Below are 21,384 nucleotides of genomic sequence, written 5' to 3'. Positions count from 1 at the left end.
AGGTGTCTTGTGCGCATTTGGCAGTAGCACGCTTCTGCACATGCGTAGATGGCGGGAGCCGCTTCTGCGCATGCGCAAATCGTGGCAAACCCGGTTTTTACCTCCGGGTTTGCCACAGGCGCAACTTGGAACATCTGCAAGATGAGGCGTATGTAAGTCGAGGTTCCACTGTATTACAGTGGTGCCCCGCTAGACGAATGCCTCGCTAGACGAAAAACTCTCTAGACGAAGGCATTCGTCTAGCGGAAGGCTGCCCCGCTAGACGAAAAAGTCTATGGGGCTGCCTCGCAAGACGAAAAATTTTCGTCTTTTTTTCCGTTTTGCGGAGCGCGGCTGTCATTGCTGCTCCGCAAGACGAAAAACCCGCTAGACGAAAATTTTCGCAGAACGAATTATTTTCGTCTAGCGGGGCACCACTGTATTTTTCACCATGGAGGAATTTAGACCTTACTTTTTTATACTGCTTGAAGCAAACACATGTTTGTGTGGCCATATTGTGTTTAACTTGAAGTACAGACAATAACAAACTAGCAGAAAATGTAGTCATGCTTCAGAGCTTAGTAGACTAATCCTATATTTCTCTGTATTATGAAACCTAATGTGATTTAAAAGTACATGACTCTTTGCTACTGTGTAAACAGTTACAGGCTAGTGCTTTCATTTGAATTTCTTCAGAGTTTTATTTACATTAGAAAAACAGGACTTGTTCAGCAAACCTAGGTGCCCCTGACATTTAATGAAATGCAACAATACCTAGGCATAACACTTAGCTGTAGGTCTTCATTGGAGATTTGAGTTCTAACTATGTTGCCTTGCCTGGATGCTATTTGCACTTTCAACCATCCATCTGTAATAGTAAACTTGGCATATGATATTCCTGGCACTGATATATAGATAGAATCAGTGTAAGAATCAGTTGTGGTATTCAGAATGCTTAAATTTAGGATTAGGCCAGTCTTTTTTTTTTAAAAAAAATAAAAAACCCTAAAACCCTATTGATACACAGAATATAGAAATATCTAATATATGAAATAATGAGGGTGTTGAACAACACTCTAATTATTCGAACCTTTTCCATTGGACCTTTTATAGCTTGAAGGTATCCCAAATTTTGCTGCTCTAAACCTCTTCAGACCATTAAAAATAAATTTTAACAAAAGAAGACAATCTAGTTATAAAACAGCAGCACTGAAGTATAATGCAGTACAAAGTAGAAAGCACTGGGGATTTCATTCATTGTGAGCAATGCATAAGCAATGTGTTGACTACTCTACATATCTATTTTGCATTAGCTCTGCATAACTATTTTGCATTAGCTAGTTGCATATTACATTTCTTCTTTGTAAACACGAGATATAAAACTATAATCACTTTAAGTATTGAACTACAATGTTCTTACTCTGCCCTCAAATATGAAATTAAAATTGATTCAACTCTCTGTGTGGCAAGAGGCTTCTATGGACAGTTACCATCACCATGATGTGAGAGGCTGATAAAGGAATGTGCATTTGGGAAAACTGGCACACTCACCCAATTCCAGACACAAAAAGATTGTCAGAGCTGTTTTGTTCAGAGTTTTGGGTTGCCTTTGCATGACTAAAAAAATGGGACTGCTTTTTGAAAGATAAATAGCTCATTTGTGATCTGTAGCATTTTTGCCATTATACCTTCTGGGTTAAGCTAAATGTTACTAAGAAAATGCTCTGTGAGTGTCCAACTGCTTATCTGGTTTGGCACTTGTCTCTGGATAAAATACATTTTTGGGCTGCTGAAGAATTTTTTTTTGGGGGGGGCACTTGCATATTAGCAGTAAGGCATAATAGAATTGAGAAATACCAGTGCGAAATGATTTTATCAAAAGTACGAATTGTGTATCATACACAGAATTAAAGCAAACTAGTCTTCCTTTTTAGTTCATGTCATTCTATACTTGTTCTCCATGTGCATGTAAGGCATTCCTAGCCAGGTACCTGAAAGGAAGTTTTCACAGATGAGCACTAAAGCTGCTGAATGACATCCATACAGTCGTACCCTGGAAGTCGAATAGAATCCGTTCTGGAAGTCCATTCGACTTCCAAAAAATTTGGAAACAAAAGCACAGCTTCTGATTGGCTGCAGGAAACTCCTGCTGCCAATTGGAAGCCCCATTGGACGTTCAAGTTCCAAAGAACATTTGCAAACCAGAACACTCACTTCCGGGTTTGTGGTCTTTGGGAGCCAAAATGTCCAAGTACCAAGGTGTTCGGGATCCAAGGTATATGTAGTTAAGGTGTCTCCCACCCTGCAGTCTGCCCTGAAGCACAGCATTAAAAACAAACAAGCCTGCAGTGTGATATTTGCTGGCAGTCCTTTCTAAGCTTCAGAAGAAACCAGTTTCACTACCTTCCTCAGATACACTTATATGTAAGATATAAGTAGCTGCCAGCAATTTATCAGGAAGCCTATGCCCCAGCACCAAGGAGCTTAAACAATATAAAGCTTTGTCTTAAGCAGTAAGAAGGTGCTTCATTAAATATTTATTAAACTAACAGGAAGCTGTCTAATTTTAAGAACAAGATAAGCAGTTAGCACCTATGAAAATAAAGCACAGGAAGGTTTAACTTGTTTGCTTTGATAGGCTCCCCCAAACAGTTTGACTACACAGTATTCCTGCTTCATACAGGCATAAGCATAGCTTGGTTTCTCATAGCTTATTTACTCAAATTTGTTGGTTTTCAGCTGAATTTCTATCATTTACTAAAAACATTGTTTGAGTTAACACAAAAGTCAGTCTGTTTGATCTTTGATGCTGCAGCCATGAGTGATAAGCATGCATTTGTGAACTATTCTTAGATTGTTCTTCTGTCACTCCACCCACTTTGCCTTACACTTGTGAGAGTATCTTTGAAACAATAGGAGACCTAGAGCTTTTTTGTCATGTTCGTTCACCACCACCACTTTGGTTCTGTGTTCCATGTATAGCTGGAAACTAACAGCAAATGCTTCTGTATTGATTATATCAGTGAACATGAGAGAAGTCTGTCTGCTTTGCTGATTATGTTTTGGTTGGACCAGCAGGATTATTACAGACACATTTCTTTCTACTGCCTGTGTAGAGTTTGGGTGGGATTAGTTCATATTCTACATACATACTGCTTTAATCTTCATAGAAAACTATTTGGAGCCTTTTGTGAGTGAGGGGAACTTCACAAATCTTGTGTGTGATAGGAATGTAAGTGTGTGCTTGGTAAAAGGTAAAGGGTAAAGGTCTAGTTGCGGATGACTCTGGGGTTGTGGTGCTCATCTCGCTTTATTGGCCGAGGGAGCTGGATTACAGCTTCTGGGTTATGTGGCCAGCATGACTAAGCCCCTTCTGGCGAACCAGAGCACCGCACGGAAATGCCGTTTACCTTCCTGCTGGAGCGCTACCTATTTATCTACTTGCACTTTGACATGCTTTCAAACTGCTAGGTTGGCAGCAGCAGGGACTAAGCAATGGGAGCTCACCCCGTCATGGGGATTCGAACCGCTGACCTTCTGATCGGCAAACCCTAGGCTCTGGTTTAGACCACAGCGCCACCCGCGTCCCTTGGTAGCTTCTTTTAAAATGGTCACTGAAGTTTAAATTAGACATCACATGCTGGACAAAAAAAGGTAAACCATTTGATACATGTGGCACTGAGGGAGGCTACTGCTTATAAAAAGGAGCTCCTGAATTCTGCAGTGATAATCCCAAAATTTATATTTGGGATAAACCTAGATTTTAAGCATGTTCAGTTAACTAAGTATATTGAATGTGGTTCAACACTTGTGTCTTCTTATGGAATTTGGAAACTGCTGGGATTAAGTCAGAATTTGTTGCTGCCTCTCGTCAGTTTCATGACTTGTCTTAGAGCACTTTTTTATCATATCTAGAAATGTGGTTTTGCTTTGACTTGTATCTTTTGGAGAATCACCTATCCTTTCTGTTTTCTGCTTTTGACTCTTTCACTTTTCTGCATTTCAAGATTAGCATAAGAGTTTTGAGTGATAGCATTTCCTCATTACTATATTAATTTTTTATATCTAGTATTTCCACCCATAGTTATTTTTGTGGGTAGTATCTGCATACAGTGGTGCCCCGCAAGACGAATGCCTCGTAGATGAAAAACTCGCTAGACAAAGGCATTTGTCTTGCGGAAGGCTGCCCCGCTAGACGAAAAAGTCTATGGGGCTGCCTCGCAAGACGAAAAATTTTCGTCTTTTTTTTTCGTTTAGCGAAAGCGCGGCTGTCATTGCCGCTTCGCTAGACGAAAAAACCGCAATACGAAAAAATTCGTAGAAAAATTCGTATTTTCGTCTTGCGGGGCACCACTGTATTTGTGGGACTCAGCACATTTGCAGAAAAATTAGTACTGTAGTTTGCTAATTAAAGACCTGTAAATGTTAAAATCTTCTAAGAAACACCTCAGTTTAATTTGGGGAGCAATTTGTTTGCAGATTTTTCCACATAAAAAGTTACCATCTTAGATTTATGACTTCAGACAAAAGTGCACCATTATATTTCCCATAGGAGTATGCAGTGCCAGAAAAACATGTAAGAATTTGCCCCTAGTTTGGTGTTAACAAGAGGACAGTAATGTGAAGTTTGGAAAGTATTACTGCCTCTGTTGCAGGCTTTTAAACATTATATGTGTTACCATCACTAAAAAAGTAAGAACTTAAGTTCTATTGAATGCTTCAGATATCACCTCTTACTGCAGTTTTATTGCATTATACTCATTCAAAAACACTTTCTTCCAGTAAAGCAAGATACCTCTGTAGGAAATCCATTCCTTCCATTTTCTTATAGTTGCACTATTAAACTCAAGCCTTTTTGAGGAGTTCTAACTACATACACACACTTATAAGAAATTGTTGTCTCAATAAAGTTTACGGTATCCTGGGAAGGTGTTATTCAGATCTCAAGCTTGCCTAGAACAGAAGATTCGTAGTGCTTTTTCAGGACTCCTTGGGATGGTGGCTGATGGAGTGGCTGGGGAAAAGTCTCTTTTCATCATCATTCTGAAAACATCCCTTGCTTTTCTGTATATCACTAGAAATTTAACTGCTTTTTAAGTGCTTTTTCTGGAGAGTGGGAAATTGAAGAAGTGCCTGTTCTTTCCCAACTTCTCTTCCCATACCTCCACATATAATGCAGGGAAGATGAGTTATTTAGCTTCAAATGCACATTCTCCAATCCCAATTTCTGCTGCCACCAGCCCCTTTCCAGGATGCTGCATGGGAGCTGGTTACAAGCTTGAGTACACTAAATTCTTTCATAGCCAAAAACTGATGTACAGCTGCCTTCAACATTCTGTGGCTGTTGAAGGCCACTGAGAGTGCTCATTCTTCACTGGGATATTGTCAGTTTTTCTCTCTTGCCTTAATTTACAAATTAATTTGAAATCTTGGGTGGTCCTCAAGTGAACAGAAATGACTACTCTTTATGTATGGCCACATTCTGATACTCAACTGGCAGTTCATTTATATTATACTTTTTCCTTGGCCTAATCACAAGAGTCAGTGGTTCAGAGGTTTTGGAGTTAATGAATGCTAACTTTTGAATCCTTGTTTTACAGGTGCAAGTTCAGGTTCAGCAGTCCCCTCAGCAAGTCTCCACTCAGCAGCTTTCTCCCCAGCTCACTGTTCACCAAGCCTCAGAGCAGCCCATACAGGTCCAAGTGCAGATCCAAGGTCAGGCGCAACAGTCGGCACCTCAGACGATACAGGGTCAAGCACTTCAGAGTCCTAGCCCTTCTCAGTTGCAGGCGGCTCAGATCCAGGTGCAGCATGTGCAGACTGCTCAGCAAATTCAGGGTGCCGAAATACAGGAGGAACATATGCAGCATCAGCAAATCCAGGCACAGCTTGTGGCAGGACAGGCTATTGCTGGGGGCCAGCAGATCCAGATCCAGACAGTTGGGGCGCTTTCCCCTCCTCCATCTCAACAGGGCTCACCACGCGAAGGTGAGCGAAGGATCAGCACCGCCAGTGTCCTCCAGCCAGTAAAGAAGCGCAAAGTGGATATGCCTATTACTGTGTCATATGCTATTTCAGGGCAGCCGGTTGCCACAGTCCTGGCTATCCCCCAAGGCCAGCAGCAGAGTTACGTATCGTTAAGGCCGGACTTGTTAACGGTGGATAGTGCCCACCTGTACAGTGCCACTGGGACCATAACCAGCCCTACTGGTGAGACTTGGACCATCCCTGTTTACTCTGCGCAACCACGTGGCGATCTGCAGCAGCAAAACATAACCCATATTGCCATCCCCCAGGAGGCCTACAATGCCGTCCATGTCAGTGGCTCCCCAACGGCCCTAGCCACTGTGAAGCTGGAAGATGACAAGGATAAGATGGTGGGAGGTGCATCAGTAGTGAAAAACTCTCATGAGGAAGTGGTGCAAACCCTTGCCAACTCCCTTTTCCCAGCACAGTTTATGAATGGCAATATCCACATTCCAGTGGCAGTGCAAGCAGTGGCAGGGACATATCAGAATACAGCCCAGACGGTCCATATATGGGACCCACAGCAGCAGCAGTCCACACCGCAAGAGCAGGGGCAGCAGCAGCAGCAGCAACACCAGCAGCTGCAAGTTACTTGCTCTGTAAGTAAATTACTTTAATGAACAACCAAATGTGGAGTGTTCCAAATGTAGAGAGCAGTGGCTTAGCCAAGGGCAGGACTGTCTGCAGTGTGTCAAAGACAGCAAAACTTTACTCAGAGTAATTCATGCCTTGTTTTTATGTAAAGTTACTCAGCTTGCATGCACCTGGATGTTCTTCCAGAATTTTGTATGGAGACGTGGGCATACGATGAGGATTTTGAGCTTTAGGGGTTCAGGTTAGCAGCATGGGGCACAGATACATTGCTCTTTCCTGCTGTAAAGAAATATGCAGAAACTTGTCTGCACATTTTGAAATGTAATGTCTGTATGCCCCTCTTCTCCCTTTTGAGGACTATGTAATATACTTGTGTTTCTGCAAATGGTTTTCTGCAAAACAACAACAACGGAGGTGTTTTTTTTAAGCAATCAAGACTCTGTAAATTGCAAAAGGTAAATGGTCCTTCCCCAGGGTGCCAACTATCAGAATGCAGAATTAGTGCAAATTTCACTGATCCCCAAATTTGAAACTCTGAACTGGGACTAGACATCTATTACTGTTCAGGGCGAATGATTTTTTTTTTTTTTTTTTTGTTCTTGGCAGAATGGGGTAGGGGTTAATATTACACTAGGATGCAGAAGGACAGTGTTGTACCTCTTCCTACCCTGCATTTAAGTATTTCATAATTCTAATGGTGTACACAAGGCAAGCATTCTCACCTTTCCAATCTCTTAATATTTATGCTAAATCTTCTGTTGGGCTAATCATTAAGCTTTATTAGCTGCCATTATAATGGGTTGTGTTGAGACTAAATCACATCAGTGATTTGCAAAACACTAACTCTAGAGTCAGGTGCCATTACTGAGAGAGACCTTCTTGTCTGAAATCTGTCATGGATTGTACCTGGGACTATATACAAAGCATATACCTGTTGGAACTGCAGTCCCTCCTCTGTACGTGTTAGTGAGGTTCATATATGTGAATATGCAGGTTTGTGGTGTTTTGGTTGAAGTAAGAACAGGTTCTTTAGTAAATACATGGTGAAGTGGCCTTTGAAAATACTCCTCACCCCATATGTGGAATGGCATATGATAGAGCATGCTGTACTCATGCTAAACTCACTGCATAATTCAGTTGTCCATACAGCAATGTGGGGTATGGGTAAAAAAATTGGTTTTGGCTACAGTTGCCATTGTTATGGAATACACATTGACAGAAATATTCCACTATGAGTTAATGTTAGGAGTTGATTACCACTGGTTCAAAATTTTCAAATGCAGTTATGAAAGGACATGTAGATTTTTTTTGTTCTAAGCTCTTAAGTACTTCCAGTGAAATATAAACTTAATTGGATTTCTCTGTTTATTGTCCCAAATTTTTGCTAGAAAGCAAAATGTAACATGTTTGTGGTTCTCTTAACATGCCTTGCAGCCTGACTTGCAAGAGTGTTGGGTTCCCACGGCTACTCTCATATTAGCCCATGGGATTATAGGAGGGTTTTGATGTTGTCTTAGAGCAGGGGTTAACAAACTTTTTCAGGAGGGGGCCGGTCCATTGTTCCTTAGACCTTGTGGGGTGCCGGACCCACCCCCTCCCGAAAGCCCCCCCCCGAAAGCCACCACCACCAATGCCACTCACGCTGCAGCCACCTCATCTTTGGCAGCGTCAGCGTCCTCTGTCTTGGCAGGGCGCAGAGCCCATGCCGCTGGTCTGGGCAGCGGAGGCAGCCTCCGCGCTGCTGCCGCTTCCTCCCACTTGGCCGCCTCAGCGGGAAGGAAGGGACGGCGCCCAGAGGTGTCCGCGGCTTCTGATTGGCTGCAGGAGCTTCCTGCAGCCAATCAGAAGCCGTGCCAGCGTTGCCGCCCTCTCAGAGGCATCCATGGCTTTTGATTGGCTGCAGGAGCTTCCTGCAGCTAATCAGAAGCTGTGCCACATCGCGGAAGTCGGTCTCCACACCACGCCTATTTAGCGTGGGGACTGACCGAGTTTCTGCAAGGTTAGCGGGCTGGATTAACGAGCCTGGTGGGCCATATCCAGCCCGCGGGCCTTAGTTTGCTGACCTCTGTCTTAGAGCATGTAGAAGATTCCAAGTTTTTTGTTCTAGACCAGGGGTCAGGTCAGCAAGGTTTACTGGCTATGGGCCGGATCACTCCCACGGAGATCATCTGTGGGCCGGACTGGCGCAGCGTGACACCGGAAATCGCGTCTGTACATTTCCGCGGCGCTGGAAATTGCTTCTGTGCATGCCTAGATGCCAAAAATCACCTGTGCAGAAGTGATTTTGGCGTCTGGACATGCGCAGATGCAATTTCCAGTATGTGCACGTGCGCAGACGCAATTTCTGGTGCTGCTTGGCAAGGCGCCGCAACATGCAGGGGACTCACCGAGCGGGTGGCTCGGTTCAGGGGCGGCTCGTGGGCCAGTAAAATGGTCTTCGTGGGCCGCATGCAGCCCATTGGCCACATGTTGCCGACCCCTGTTCTAGACTTACTGAGGCCAATCCTTGTTGGGTCCAGTAGCACTGACAAATTTTCTCAACTCTCATGTTGTTTCTTGCATTTATTTTGTCTTCATCAAGACTACTTTCTGTGTGCCATCTACCCCACTGGAACAATTTTCACATTAGAGAATTGATCTTACACAACAGTAACTTTTATTAAGCCTCAGCATTGCTTGGTAAAGTACCAGCTATATATTCAGTAAACTGGGAGCTAAAACAGAATGGCTCTTGAGACTAACAAAAGGATAAGCAAGAAGAAAAAAGCCAGGAAGAATAATGAGGCATGGTGAAGAAAGCCAATAGAAATTAAAGCTGTTAATTGTTTTAGAGGTATCTTTCTAGGGAGATTATTCTGATCACAGCTTTTAGAGTTGGGTCTTTGAGATATTAAAAACTCAGGAAATTCCTTGGCTGTTGTTGCTTTTAACCTGAGTATTTTAAAATAAAGCAGGGGGTCTCACACTTACTACCCTCAGTGCTTACTTGAGAGGGCAGAAAATTACTGAGACTCATCAGTCACAAAATGACACTGTAAGGGTAGAGGAAGGCACAGAATCGAGGCAAAGTTTGGCATAATCACATGGCAGTTACTGCCCTTATCTTCTATTGATAGCCAGTCCTTTTTTCAAAATTGCTAATAGTTCAGCCTGCTCAAACCAAGCACAGAGATTGGCTGTGGAGCTATTGTGACTCAGCGTTCTTGTTGTAGGCAGAATTTGCTGATCCAGAGGCTCAATGTGGAATGGGCTTCTTATTTTATTTTTTTAATCTTCTGGGGTATTCTTACTATAAGATCTCATATATTGATCACAATTTAGAGTTAACCTGTGTCCCAACTGAGATAACAATTCTCACTGCCCCCAGCCATTGTGACTGATTATTAGGAATGATGGAAGTATTCCCAATAATATCTGGTGGGCCACTGGTTAGCCACACCTGCTTTAGAGGCTTTTATCATAGCGTCAGAATACTAGCTCAATTCCTCTTGAACTGAAAATGCACCATTTAAAATGAATTAATTGTATGTTAGACGTGGGAGATGAAAAGAGGGGAAGGAAAAAGTAGAAGAGAAGGATTATAGGAAATTGGGAGCAGGGCACTGCTATCAGTCTTGTATAGGTTTCATTTATGCTATTCAAACTTCTAAATGTTTATGCTTTCTCACCCTCTCACTGCTAGGCATGTCAAATATGGAAGGGGGTCATGTAACTTACAAACTTAAGCTATTAGCCTGTTGTTTTGGTTAGGTAAGGCTTTAGGTAAGTGTGTATAATCAATGATTGAAGCATTCTCATGTTTTGCTATCATGTTGTTTTAGTAGTCTACATCCAGGTAGGTAGGCAGCCTTATTTTTGGTTTTATTACTATTGTCTTGTTTTGTCAAAAGGATTGTAACTGAAAACTTGAATAATTGTCTGCCCTGCACTAAGATACAAAATCACAGTTTGGCAGGGCACCTTTATAGCATGCTGCTCTTAGACACAGGGCCATCTTGTACAAAAATCTATTCTAATGGAAATATTGCACTTAGAACTGTGGGCAAACCGATGACGCAGTGACCTTCAGATCCTGTGTTTGCTAGCAGATGTATTTTCTAAAATGATTAGCATTCAGCTTTCCCCCAGCAGAGGGCAATCTGTTCACTCTGTTCTATCTCTATTCAAGGTTTGTTGACACCTTCTCCCTCTTGTACCCAGCTGCAAAGATGGTTTCCTAAATCAGTTTACAGTAATGTCTGAACTAGGAAACTTGTTTGACAGCAACCCACAGACCAGAATTGAAGTAACATTGTGGAAAACTGATTTTAAGAAATTGGCAGTCTGCTTTGCAGCTGGCCTCATTAGAAGAGGAAGGAATGCTTGAACTTGCCACTCATTCACATGACAACAAACCACGATCTTTTTGTTGGGGGGGGGGAGAGCTTATCTTCTCTGAACCTAGACCTTGGTAGTTGCAACAAACTAACAATGGCAGTAGCCACTATGTTACACGGGGTTTTGATTCTGCATTTTGACTTTGTAAGATGTGTTCACAGTGGACACGAGGTTGCAAGCTAAATACAGTGGAACCTCTACTTACGGACATACAGTGGAACCCCGGGTTACGTACCCCCCATGTTGCGGATGTTCGAGTTGCGAATGCCTGCAACCCGGAAGTGTTTCTGGAGCACGCGCAACCCCCAGATGAGCAGAAGCGCTCAAATCGAGCTGCTACCAGGTTTTTCCGATTTTTCGTGCGTTCGTGATATGCACGCCCGCGTTACGTATCGCAACCCGGAACAGATCGCTTACGTAACCCAGGGTATCACTGTAATCAGTTCCAGAGGTCCGTCCGTTGGTTGAAACGGTACGCTAGAAGAGGCGTATTGTGCGCACGCGCAGATGACGGTAGCATGCTTTGCGCACGTGCAGACGGATGTGCGCTTCTGCGCGAACGCAGATGGCAGAGGCCACTTCCACGCATGCACGAATCACTGCAAACCCGGTGTTTACTTCCAGGTTTGCCGCGGACGCAACTTGGAAAGTCCGTGAGACGAGGCGTATGTAAGTCAAGGTTCCACTGTACATGGAATTGAGAGTGATCGGTATTTGTAGTGAAATATCAGGGGCTTTTGAGCATTAGAATTAAATGAAGAGCAAACAGCCTGAACCCACCTCCTATGAAGATTATCATTTTTATTATCTTTACTTCTCTTTATTGAAATATTTCATAAGCCACCTGCAGGACCGTTCAATTAAAACTGCCAGGGTGTAAATCAAATATAGTACAGTTAGTCTAATGAACTGAAGTCAGGTGAGTAGCTCTGCAGGCTGGAGGAAGATGCTACAGCACTGGTAAGCAAAAGCTTTTCATACCTACGTGATCAGAATTTACTTTCTTCCACAGGCTCAAACTGTTCAGGTTGCTGAAGTTGAGCAGCAACCACAGCCTCAGCCTTCACCTGAACTTCTCCTTCCACACTCTCTCAAGCCAGAAGAGGGACTAGAAGTGTGGAAGAGCTGGGCACAGACTAAAAACGCAGAGCTAGAGAAAGAGTCTCAGAACAGGCTTGCACCTATTGGCAGTAAGTGTTATGAGCAGGGAAGTACTGCTCCATCTTTCAAACAATAGCAATCTTTTGCTTTGTAAAGATTAGTTAGAGTGTTATAGGCTGTTGAATTACAAGGGCTTTTGGTGGGTTATATACAGTGAGTTTGAGAGCCAATGTGGTGTAGTGGTTAAGAGCGGCAGGCTTGTAATCTGGGGAACCGGTTTCATGTCTCCGCTCCTCCACATGCAGCTGCTGGGTGACCTTGGGCTAGTCACACTTCTTTGAAGTCTCTCAGCCCCACTCACCTCACAGAGTGTTTGTTGTGGGGGAGGAAGGGAAAGGAGAATGTTAGCCGCTTTGAGACTCCTTCGGGTAGTGAAAAGTGGGATATCAAATCCAAACTCTTCTTCTACTATAATCAACATAGAATCAGAGTTGGAAGAGACCACAAGGGTCATCCAGTCCAACCCCCTGCCAAGCAGGAAACACCATCAAAGCATTCCTGACAGATGGCTGTCAAGCCTCTGCTTAAAGACCTCCAAAGAAGGAGACTCCACCACATTCCTTGGTAGCAAATTCCATTGCCGAACAGCTGTTACTGTCAGGAAGTTCTTCCTAATGTTTAGGTGGAATCTTCTTTCTTGTAGTTTGAATCCATTGCTCTGTGTCCGCTTCTCTGGAGCAGCAGAAAACAACCTTTCACCCAGAAAACAACAACAGTTTCTAGAGTTCTCGCTGATGATCAGGGCTTAACTTTTCCCTTCAGGCAGCTCAGCTGATTCTCTAATAACTTTTCTGCTAAGTGATGGAGTCTCTGCTCTTGTTGCTGATTTCATTCTTAGCTGCCTTCTTGAATCTGTTTTGGTGTGTTTACAAAGCAAGGCAAACTTTCATTATGTATGTTAGTTTTTCAGTTTAAAATAAAAATATGAAAGCCTTGTTAACTTTAAAAACAGTTAAGCTTATGTGCAATGTTTGTGGCAATGTTAGTTTTTTTCATTGACACAGCAATATGGATTTAAAAGGATACTAATGTCAGTCATGCTTACAATTGTCTCTTGGTACTCTGATCTCAGACTCCTTCCCATCGTTATTGAGGAATACTCAGCCATTTGTGAATTGTCAGTTTACTCTGAGTGGCAAGTTGTGTGTTTGAAATCCATTCAGTTTGCATTTCAAGCAAATTTTGGGGTACCTTTGTATATGCTGGGGACTATGCTGGGGACAAGGAGAAATATTTGCAAGTGACAGTATAGGCTTATTGGGAAGGTTGCAGCGGGAAAGCATGATTGAGTCTACAAAAAGACATCTCTGTTGAGAAATGCCAATTAATAACCTTCTGTGCTATGGTTTGCAGGACGCCAGCTGTTGAGATTCCAGGAAGATCTCATATCCTCTGCTGTAGCAGAGTTGAATTATGGGCTGTGCTTAATGACTCGTGAAGCTCGCAACAGTGAAGGTGAACCCTATGATCCAGAGGTTCTGTACTATATCTTCCTGTGCATTCAAAAGGTATGATATTTTGGAAGCCCTTGCTGCAAACAATGTTAAAAGTGGTGTGCTGGGCATATGTTGTCACTGGGAGGATTCTTGTGCAAGGCTGTAGTGAGAGAGGCAGACATTTGCTTCCACTCCTGAGATCCTTGGTTTTCTCTTTTGCTTGAGAACTCTTGACTGGATGCTGTTCTGATCTTTAGAACTGCACATTACTAAACATACTCTCATAATCATTATGCATAGAAACAAGCTATTAATAGCTACAAATTCTGGAAATTAGCCCAGTATCACTTTAATGCTTTCTAAATAGTAATCCCATTAATCTGAGTTTCAGATGCTTCATGGCCTAGCCTGTCAGGCTCTTTGAATAAATGTGTTTGTTGTGCACTATGGGATTTACGTAGGATGGCGTGATAAGTAAAACTGAAGCTAGAGAGTTAATGTTGAGTTTGTTAGATGATTGCTAATCTCTGTTGTCAGCAGGGGAGGTGAAGAATTTCTAACCCTCATGTTTCACATGTGCACTTCAAACACACACACAGTCTGACTGATTGTTTTTTATTTTAAAAAAAATTCTATGAGGAGCAGGTTTGCCTGACCTCTGTGTAACTGTTTCTTGCAGTATCTATTTGAAAACGGGCGAGTCGATGACATTTTTTCTGATCTATATTACATACGGTTCACTGAGTGGTTACATGAAGTGCTCAAGGAGGTGCAGCCTCGGGTCACTCCTCTTGGTAAGAGACTCTTCAGTCCACAGATAGGTTTGGTAACCACTGTCTAGACACAACGGTTCTCAGAGAACATTTGAAGAGGAATGCTCCCTTAATTGACCTAGGAAGAATCTGCAATAAATTCAAATAATTGCTTTTTGTACTAGACTTGTAGGCCCCAAATTGTCCTTGCTTTTCTGCAGAGAAGTACGGGTATCCCCGTATAGCTGGACCCATATTGTCACTTTCCAATATATTGTCTATAATACAAAATGCAGGCTTGCATTATTCAATATGGATGGAACCACATCTGGGCACACATTGTGCAGCCTTCGCTGTAGTTTTTGCCGGGCTCATCCCAGCCATCTGGTTCTCTTCTTACATCTGCCCAAACACTCTACTGATCTGATACCATATGGTGGAATTTTATAACAGAGCTTGAAACAATGAAAACGTATGGTAAGGCTATCATCCAGAAGCAGAAAAGAATAGTCCTAATCTGTTTCCAGAATGTCACAAGAGAGCTGGAGCACAAATGAATAACTCTTGGAAGTGCCCCAAAGCTTTGGGGTGCTAATTGAGAAAGGTCTTCTCCTTGTAAAGCCTGTTCTGGTGAGATGGAATTTGAAGTTGTTGATTTTTTGAGGAGGTGGCATTCTCTCTGAGAACTGGATCTAGAATGTTTAGGGCATCATAAAGTTAGGCAAGCCAATGTCTCTGCCTTTATCTTCATCTTTGTGGAATGATATGCTTGCATACTACTTGCAACAAGATAGCTTGAAGTATTTTTGAGTGTATAATGATACAGAGCTACATAAGGTCCAACATTCTACTCAGACACACCAAAAGTAATTAACATTGTTAACTTAGGTCCATCAGTGTCATTGGGTCTATTCTGAGTTGTATCCAAATAAGCTGTACTTACAAACTATTTGTTAGAAATATCAAACCAGCTAGTTAGACTTGATGTCATTGTAAACTGAAATGTTTGCTATATGTAGGAGCTGCTGTCGCTAGTCAAACCTTTGTAAATTAGTTTTCTCTTTTAATAGGAACTTTGGGGTGGTTGATTGGAAATGCTGCTTGGTTTCCATACATCTGTTGAAATTATCTTCTGATCTTCACAGGCTATGTTCTTCCTAACCATGTGACAGAAGAGATGCTGTGGGAGTGTAAGCAGCTTGGAGCTCACTCTCCTGCCACTTTGCTGACGACGCTCATGTTTTTTAACACAAAGTAAGTACTAATAAAGATGCCTTCTTCGTGGAAGCCTGTTCTTTAGTGAACTGTGAATTAATGCGCACATGTGAACACAAACTACCAATGAAGAATTACTTAGGTCCATTTTGATATGAGCTATCAGAGCTATTAGCATAGTTAACTACAAGATGAACCAGTGAACCAGCAGGTCTCCTGTCTTCCTTCTTCTGTGAACTTACTAGGTGGCCATGGGAAAATTAGTCGTCCCCAGTGTGCAGTATGGTCATAATTCTGACTTCTTTACTTGGTTGTTCTAAGTCTTTCTTTCTTTCTTTCTTTCTTTCTTTCTTTCTCTCTCTCTCTCTCTCTCTCTCTCTCTCTCTCTCTCTCTCTCTCTCTCACACACACATGTATGTGTGTGTAAGTATAATCAATCTTTGAACGCATGACAGCAATCAGTCTAGCATTCTGTTTCCAGAGTGACCAGCCCAGTGTTTCTGGGAGCTCACAAGAGTATCATGTTGGTGCCCTATCCTGCCACCGCTTCCTGTTATTTGGGTTATACTGTCCCAAAATATGGAGATTCCATTTAGCTATTGAGACTAATAGCCATTGTTAGCTGTATCCTTCATGGGTTTGTATGACCACGTTCTCAGTTCACATCACCCATATGAAACAAACTGTTGCTTATAAAACATGCCAAATGAACTGTCTTATTGAACTGTATATGTCTGTTGAAATAAGAAATGCACGTTTTAAAAAGCTTACACACCATCAAATGTTGACTATTAAGAGCCTTGTTTTGTTCCTGATAGGAAAAAAAGGTTTTTTTTTCTGCCAGTGTTGGAAAAGGTAAGATTGATTGTGCATTTTTAACTGATCTGTGCCCTCCACCTTTTCCACTTAATGTTCAGATACTTCCTGTTGAAAACAGTAGACCAGCATATGAAGTTGGCCTTTTCAAAGGTCTTGAGGCAGACCAAGAAGAACCCATCCAATCCCAAGGATAAGAGTACGAGCATCCGGTACCTGAAGGCACTTGGCATACACCAGGCAGGCCAGAAAGGTAGAACTTAACATGGAAAAATAAAGCCATGCTTTAAGTAGCTGATCGTATTTGTTTTGCAGCGCTCCCTCCCTCCCCCCCCCCTCTCTATATATATAAAGAGAGAGAGAGAGAACCACAGAATTAAAGGAAGACAAAAAGGGGGGGATTCATAATTAAATTTGCAGCTCAGTAAGCCTGGGTGGTGAGTATGGATAGACAATTTCTGGTGCTGGTGGTGATTGACTACAAAGCCACCTTCTGGGACTTGGACTTACTAAATCATGTAACTTTATTATGAGATATCGCAGGTATTTGATATGCAAATGCCATCATCCCTGAAGATCAACTGTAGCACACAGTGGGGATTTTTTTTCATTTTGGTAATGATGCTCTTCTCTTAATTTCTGCAAACAAAAATATTTCTTTGCATTCATACATTTTATTGAAGGTCCTTTGCTGTCTTACCCTGGCATTTATTGAAATGAGTGCATGTGTGTAGCTTACTGTTATTACCAATAATTGGGTTATATCAAAGCTAGTTGTTTGTGGTTGGAAAATGGAATATTAATTAAATGTATCAAAACAGCATCTAAAAAACTTTAGGTATGCCAAGCATCTGAGATGACACTGTAGTGGTGCTTGTTTCCTTGCTTTATATGCCCCTGAACTTACGTTGGACTGCTCTTGGGGGCACAGTTCTGTTACTGTGCATTTATATCTATTCAGAGATTCTCTATGAAGCCCCAGTTGCTTTTCCTTCTTATTTATTTATTGCCTTTTACACTTGTCTCGAGGCAGTTTAGAAACATACCATAGAACAGCTATAAATAGTTTTTAAAACAGTACATAAAACAGCTAAAGATAGGTTTAAACTGAAGACCGGGACCTTTTAGTCCAGCTGCAAAACCTTTCCAGGAATGATACTGCCATGGATCCTAGCGCAAAGAAAGTGAAACTTTGACCACCAAACTGTTCCTGGAATGTTTTTTGATAAGTAGGACTCCTGCCTCCTTGCTAAGAACTAGACAACACACTGATACATTTATGTTTGAATGTAAACAGAACTACAAAAAAGCACAGGTAGCAATGGATGTGTTCTTTGTTTAATGGTAACAGAATAGTTTTCCATCTGCAGCAAGAAAGACATTGGTGTTGCTGTGTCCCATCTTTTCAAATTGTGGGTTAACTTAGGTTTTACTGACATCAACCTCATCTACAAGGTTTCTGATGTTCTGTATTGTTGGGATTGACTTGCAGTTACTGATGACATGTATGCAGAGCAGACTGAGAACCCAGAGAATCCCTTGAGGTGTCCTATAAAGCTCTATGACTTCTACCTCTTCAAATGGTAAGTGTTCCTGACACCCAGAGCCACAGAAGGATAACGACAATGGTACCCCGGGTTGCGTACGTAATTGGTTCCGGGTTACAATTCGTAACCCGAAAAGTACGCAACCCGATCAAGCATGCGAAAAACCCGGAAGTAGCAGTTTGCGCATGCGCAAATGCGTCTGCACATGCGCGAACTGCGCAGAATGCGTCTGCACATGCGCGAACTGCGCAGAACGCTTCTGCGCATCCGCGCATTGCGCGCGCTCCGGGTTGTGCTTCCGGGTTATCATATGTCGTAACCCGAAAAGTACGTAACCCGGAGCATACATAACCCGAGGTACGACTGTATCTGGGTTTGTGTGTACTTTCTACTGTTTTAATCAAACTTGCCTATATCTGTTTCCTGGAGTGATGACCTTGTATAAAGAAGACTACCTTATGCTTCCTACTTGAATTGTCAAAAATGCAAACTTAATGGCATGCATATGGAGAGGCTTGTAGTGTGGCTTATTTTATTTTAAGTTCTGGGCATTGCATAATTCTTGACACTGTGTTTTACTGGAAGCAGTTTGGGTATATGACATAGTGTGTTTGAAGTGGGCAAACACTTTGTATTGAGTAAACTGGAACTTGGTGTCCCTGGCAGAGGTCTATAAAATAGATGGAGGTATATTGGTGTGGCACTGTGAGAAAAAGTGCCCAACATGTTGATTAGTGACATGCAGTTTCTGGTCTTATAAAAACTTTTTTGGACTTGCTCTTCATTTCCAAAGCCCGGTGAAATCCCCAAGTTAGCGTGAGAAGTCTGTGGTGTAGAATGTGAAGATTGCACTATACAAATTGGGCATTTCAGATACAACCTGAATTTCTCTGCACTCACAATTCACTCTTTTTCAAATACTTTGAAATGTATTACCAAATGCTAGGGTTGCAGATGTAATGTATGAGGGCAGACATAAGTGGGGGAGACAGATGCTAGAGCAGAAAACTGGAGAGGCCTGTCCCAACTCTCCAGTTTTAGTCTTCAATGCCACAGCCAGCTTAAACTGTTGTAAAATGGAAGTTGAAATGATCAGGACCTCACTTTTTCTGTTGTGTTACATGTAGATCCTTTGGAGGTTCAGAAAAAACGTAGATGTTTGTAAGATAGTGTTCATATCTGTTTCAAGTGTATGCTGTCAAAGTAATTGCTTAACGATCTTCTCTGTCTTCTCAGCCCCCAGAGTGTGAAAGGCCGGAACGATACATTCTATTTGACTCCTGAACCAGTGGTGGCTCCCAACAGCCCTATCTGGTATTCCATCCAGCCAATCAGTCGAGAGCAGATGGAGCAGATGCTCACCCGGATTCTGGTGATACGAGAGATTCAGGCAGCTATTGCTGTGGCAAATGCCAGCACCATGCACTAAGGCATCCCTCCCAACTCAGAAAAAGGGTGAGGGTAGGACAGGGTGGGAGGGGAGGCCAGGCCATAAGGCCAGGATCAATTGTACAGCCTTTTACACTAAAGGAGATGCCTAAGGTTTTTTTTCGGTTTTTTTAAAAAATTGGTGTAGTTATGAAGCCCTTTTAGGCTTCTTCTGTTTAAAGGAGACCCTCCCCATTGTGTATCTGACCCAACTGCATCAGCCTTCTGGACGCATTGGGGGCTGCGTTCTTTCTCTGGGAGCTGTGAGGTGCCGTAGATTGACTTTGGGATTTTTTATGATGTGAAGAAAATGAAACAAATCTAATTGAGGGACTTTGCCTAGCTGGGCCATTACTTTGGAACTCATGAACTTGGAAAGAGCGGAAAATGGTGGATATCGGCCAAGAGAGGCAGTTTGCAGTTTCCTTGTGCTCAGAAACTGACATGTTCTGGAGGGGAGAGGAGAGTGACCTGCAATTATGATTTATAAGGAAAAAGAAAAACAATTTCTATTAAGAACTTAAAAGTGACATTTTTAGATGTTAAGTACAAACTACCACACTTCTCTCTCTCTCTCTCTCTCTCTCTCTCTCTCTCTCTCTCTCTCTCTCTCTCTCTCTCTCTCTTTCTTTCTTTCTTGGCCTGATGTTGAGGCCTTAAAACCTTGAGGCTCCTGTGCCTGATGGAATTCTTGTAACATACACTTGTGTATCATATAAAGATACCACCCTGTTTCTCTTAATGTATTCTTATGCTAGTTGTTTATTAAGAATGACGAGCACGTCTTTTCAACATGCCATTGAACAATGTGTGTTTATTTGGGGGGAACAAATGTAAAGGTGTCCACAGAATATTAGTACAGTGGTACCTCGGGTTATGAACTTAATTCATTCCAGATGTCCGTTCTCAACCCGAAACGGTTCTTAACCTGAGGCGCGCTTTCGCTAATGGTGCCTCCCGCTGCCGCCGCACCATTTCCATTCTCATCCTGGGGCAAAGTTCTCAACCTGAGGTACTACTTCTGGGTTAGCGGAGTTTGTAACTTGGAAGTGTTTGTAACCTGAAGCATTTGTAACCTGAGGTACCACTGTAACTGACTTGCTATTTTAAGAAGAGTCCTGCTGGATCAGAGTGAAGGCCCAGCATCACCCAGCATCCTGCTCCCACAGTGGCCAGACAGATGCCCTTTGGAAGTCTGCCGCTGAACATGAGTACAGCAGTGCTTTCCCCACTCGTGTTGCTTCAGCAGTTGGTGTTCAGAGACATGCTGCCCCTGAGACTGGAGGTAGTACTACACAGCAATCATGACGGGTAGCTGTTGATAACCTGATCCTCCATGAATTTCTCTAAAGCTCTCTTAAAGCCATCCAGGTTGGTGGCCACACTACATTTTGTGGGAGTGATGTTCATAGTTGAACTCTGTGAAGTGTGACATTTTTTCCTGAATCTTCCAGCATTCAGCTTCATTGGATATCCCCAACTTCTAGTATCATGAGAGGTAGAAATACTCCTTACTGTCCACTTTCTCTACACCATGCATAATGTTACATGCTTCTATTACGTCTCCTGCTCATTTTTCTCTAAACTAAAAGGCCTCAATGTGATCTTACCTCATAGGGGAATTGCCATAGCCCCTAAAGCATTTTGGTTACCCTTTTCTTAAACTTTTCCAGCTCTACAGTATACTTTCTGATGTAAGGTGACCTGTACACAGTATTCCAAGCAGTTCCACCACAGATTTGCATAATGTCATGATATAAGCAGTTTTATTTTCGTTTAATTTCCAAATGATAACTGGTATGGAATCCACCCTATTCACCGCTGCAGCATAATGAGTCAACATCTTCATTCATTTTTTAAAAAATTATTAAATTGTTCAGACCCATGAGTGTATGTGAAATTAAGACACACACACACCCCTGGTGTGCATCACATCACGCTTGTTTGCATTGAATTGCTTTTGCTATTTTGCTACATGCTTCTAAGGGCCATTCCCATTGCACCCCTTTCTATCTGAATTTGGCGTTATGTATAACCACTGCAAATCATATT

The 21,384-nt window shown here is 42.4% G+C and overlaps 1 protein-coding gene across 3 annotated transcripts in view; it reads left to right on the top strand.

The window, feature by feature from the left end:
* QRICH1 (glutamine rich 1) overlaps nucleotides 1-20,128 on the top strand; it is a 30,543-nt gene extending 10,415 nt beyond the window's left edge. For all 3 annotated transcript variants that reach the window (XM_033141367.1, XM_033141365.1, XM_033141366.1), the window contains 8 exons: nucleotides 5,580-6,605; nucleotides 11,990-12,167; nucleotides 13,492-13,646; nucleotides 14,254-14,368; nucleotides 15,472-15,580; nucleotides 16,459-16,610; nucleotides 17,850-17,940; nucleotides 19,141-20,128. In XM_033141367.1, coding sequence (XP_032997258.1) covers nucleotides 5,580-6,605; nucleotides 11,990-12,167; nucleotides 13,492-13,646; nucleotides 14,254-14,368; nucleotides 15,472-15,580; nucleotides 16,459-16,610; nucleotides 17,850-17,940; nucleotides 19,141-19,333 — 2,019 coding nt within the window. In that variant the 3' untranslated portion in view covers nucleotides 19,334-20,128. The remainder of the gene's footprint in view (nucleotides 1-5,579; nucleotides 6,606-11,989; nucleotides 12,168-13,491; nucleotides 13,647-14,253; nucleotides 14,369-15,471; nucleotides 15,581-16,458; nucleotides 16,611-17,849; nucleotides 17,941-19,140) is intronic.
* The last annotated feature ends 1,256 nt before the right edge of the window (nucleotides 20,129-21,384 follow it).

The sequence above is a fragment of the Lacerta agilis genome, chromosome 2, assembly GCF_009819535.1.
Source record: "Lacerta agilis isolate rLacAgi1 chromosome 2, rLacAgi1.pri, whole genome shotgun sequence".
NCBI lineage: Eukaryota > Metazoa > Chordata > Lepidosauria > Squamata > Lacertidae > Lacerta > Lacerta agilis.
Note: the sequence above shows the minus strand (reverse complement) of the source record. Positions and strands in the feature narration are given on the sequence as shown.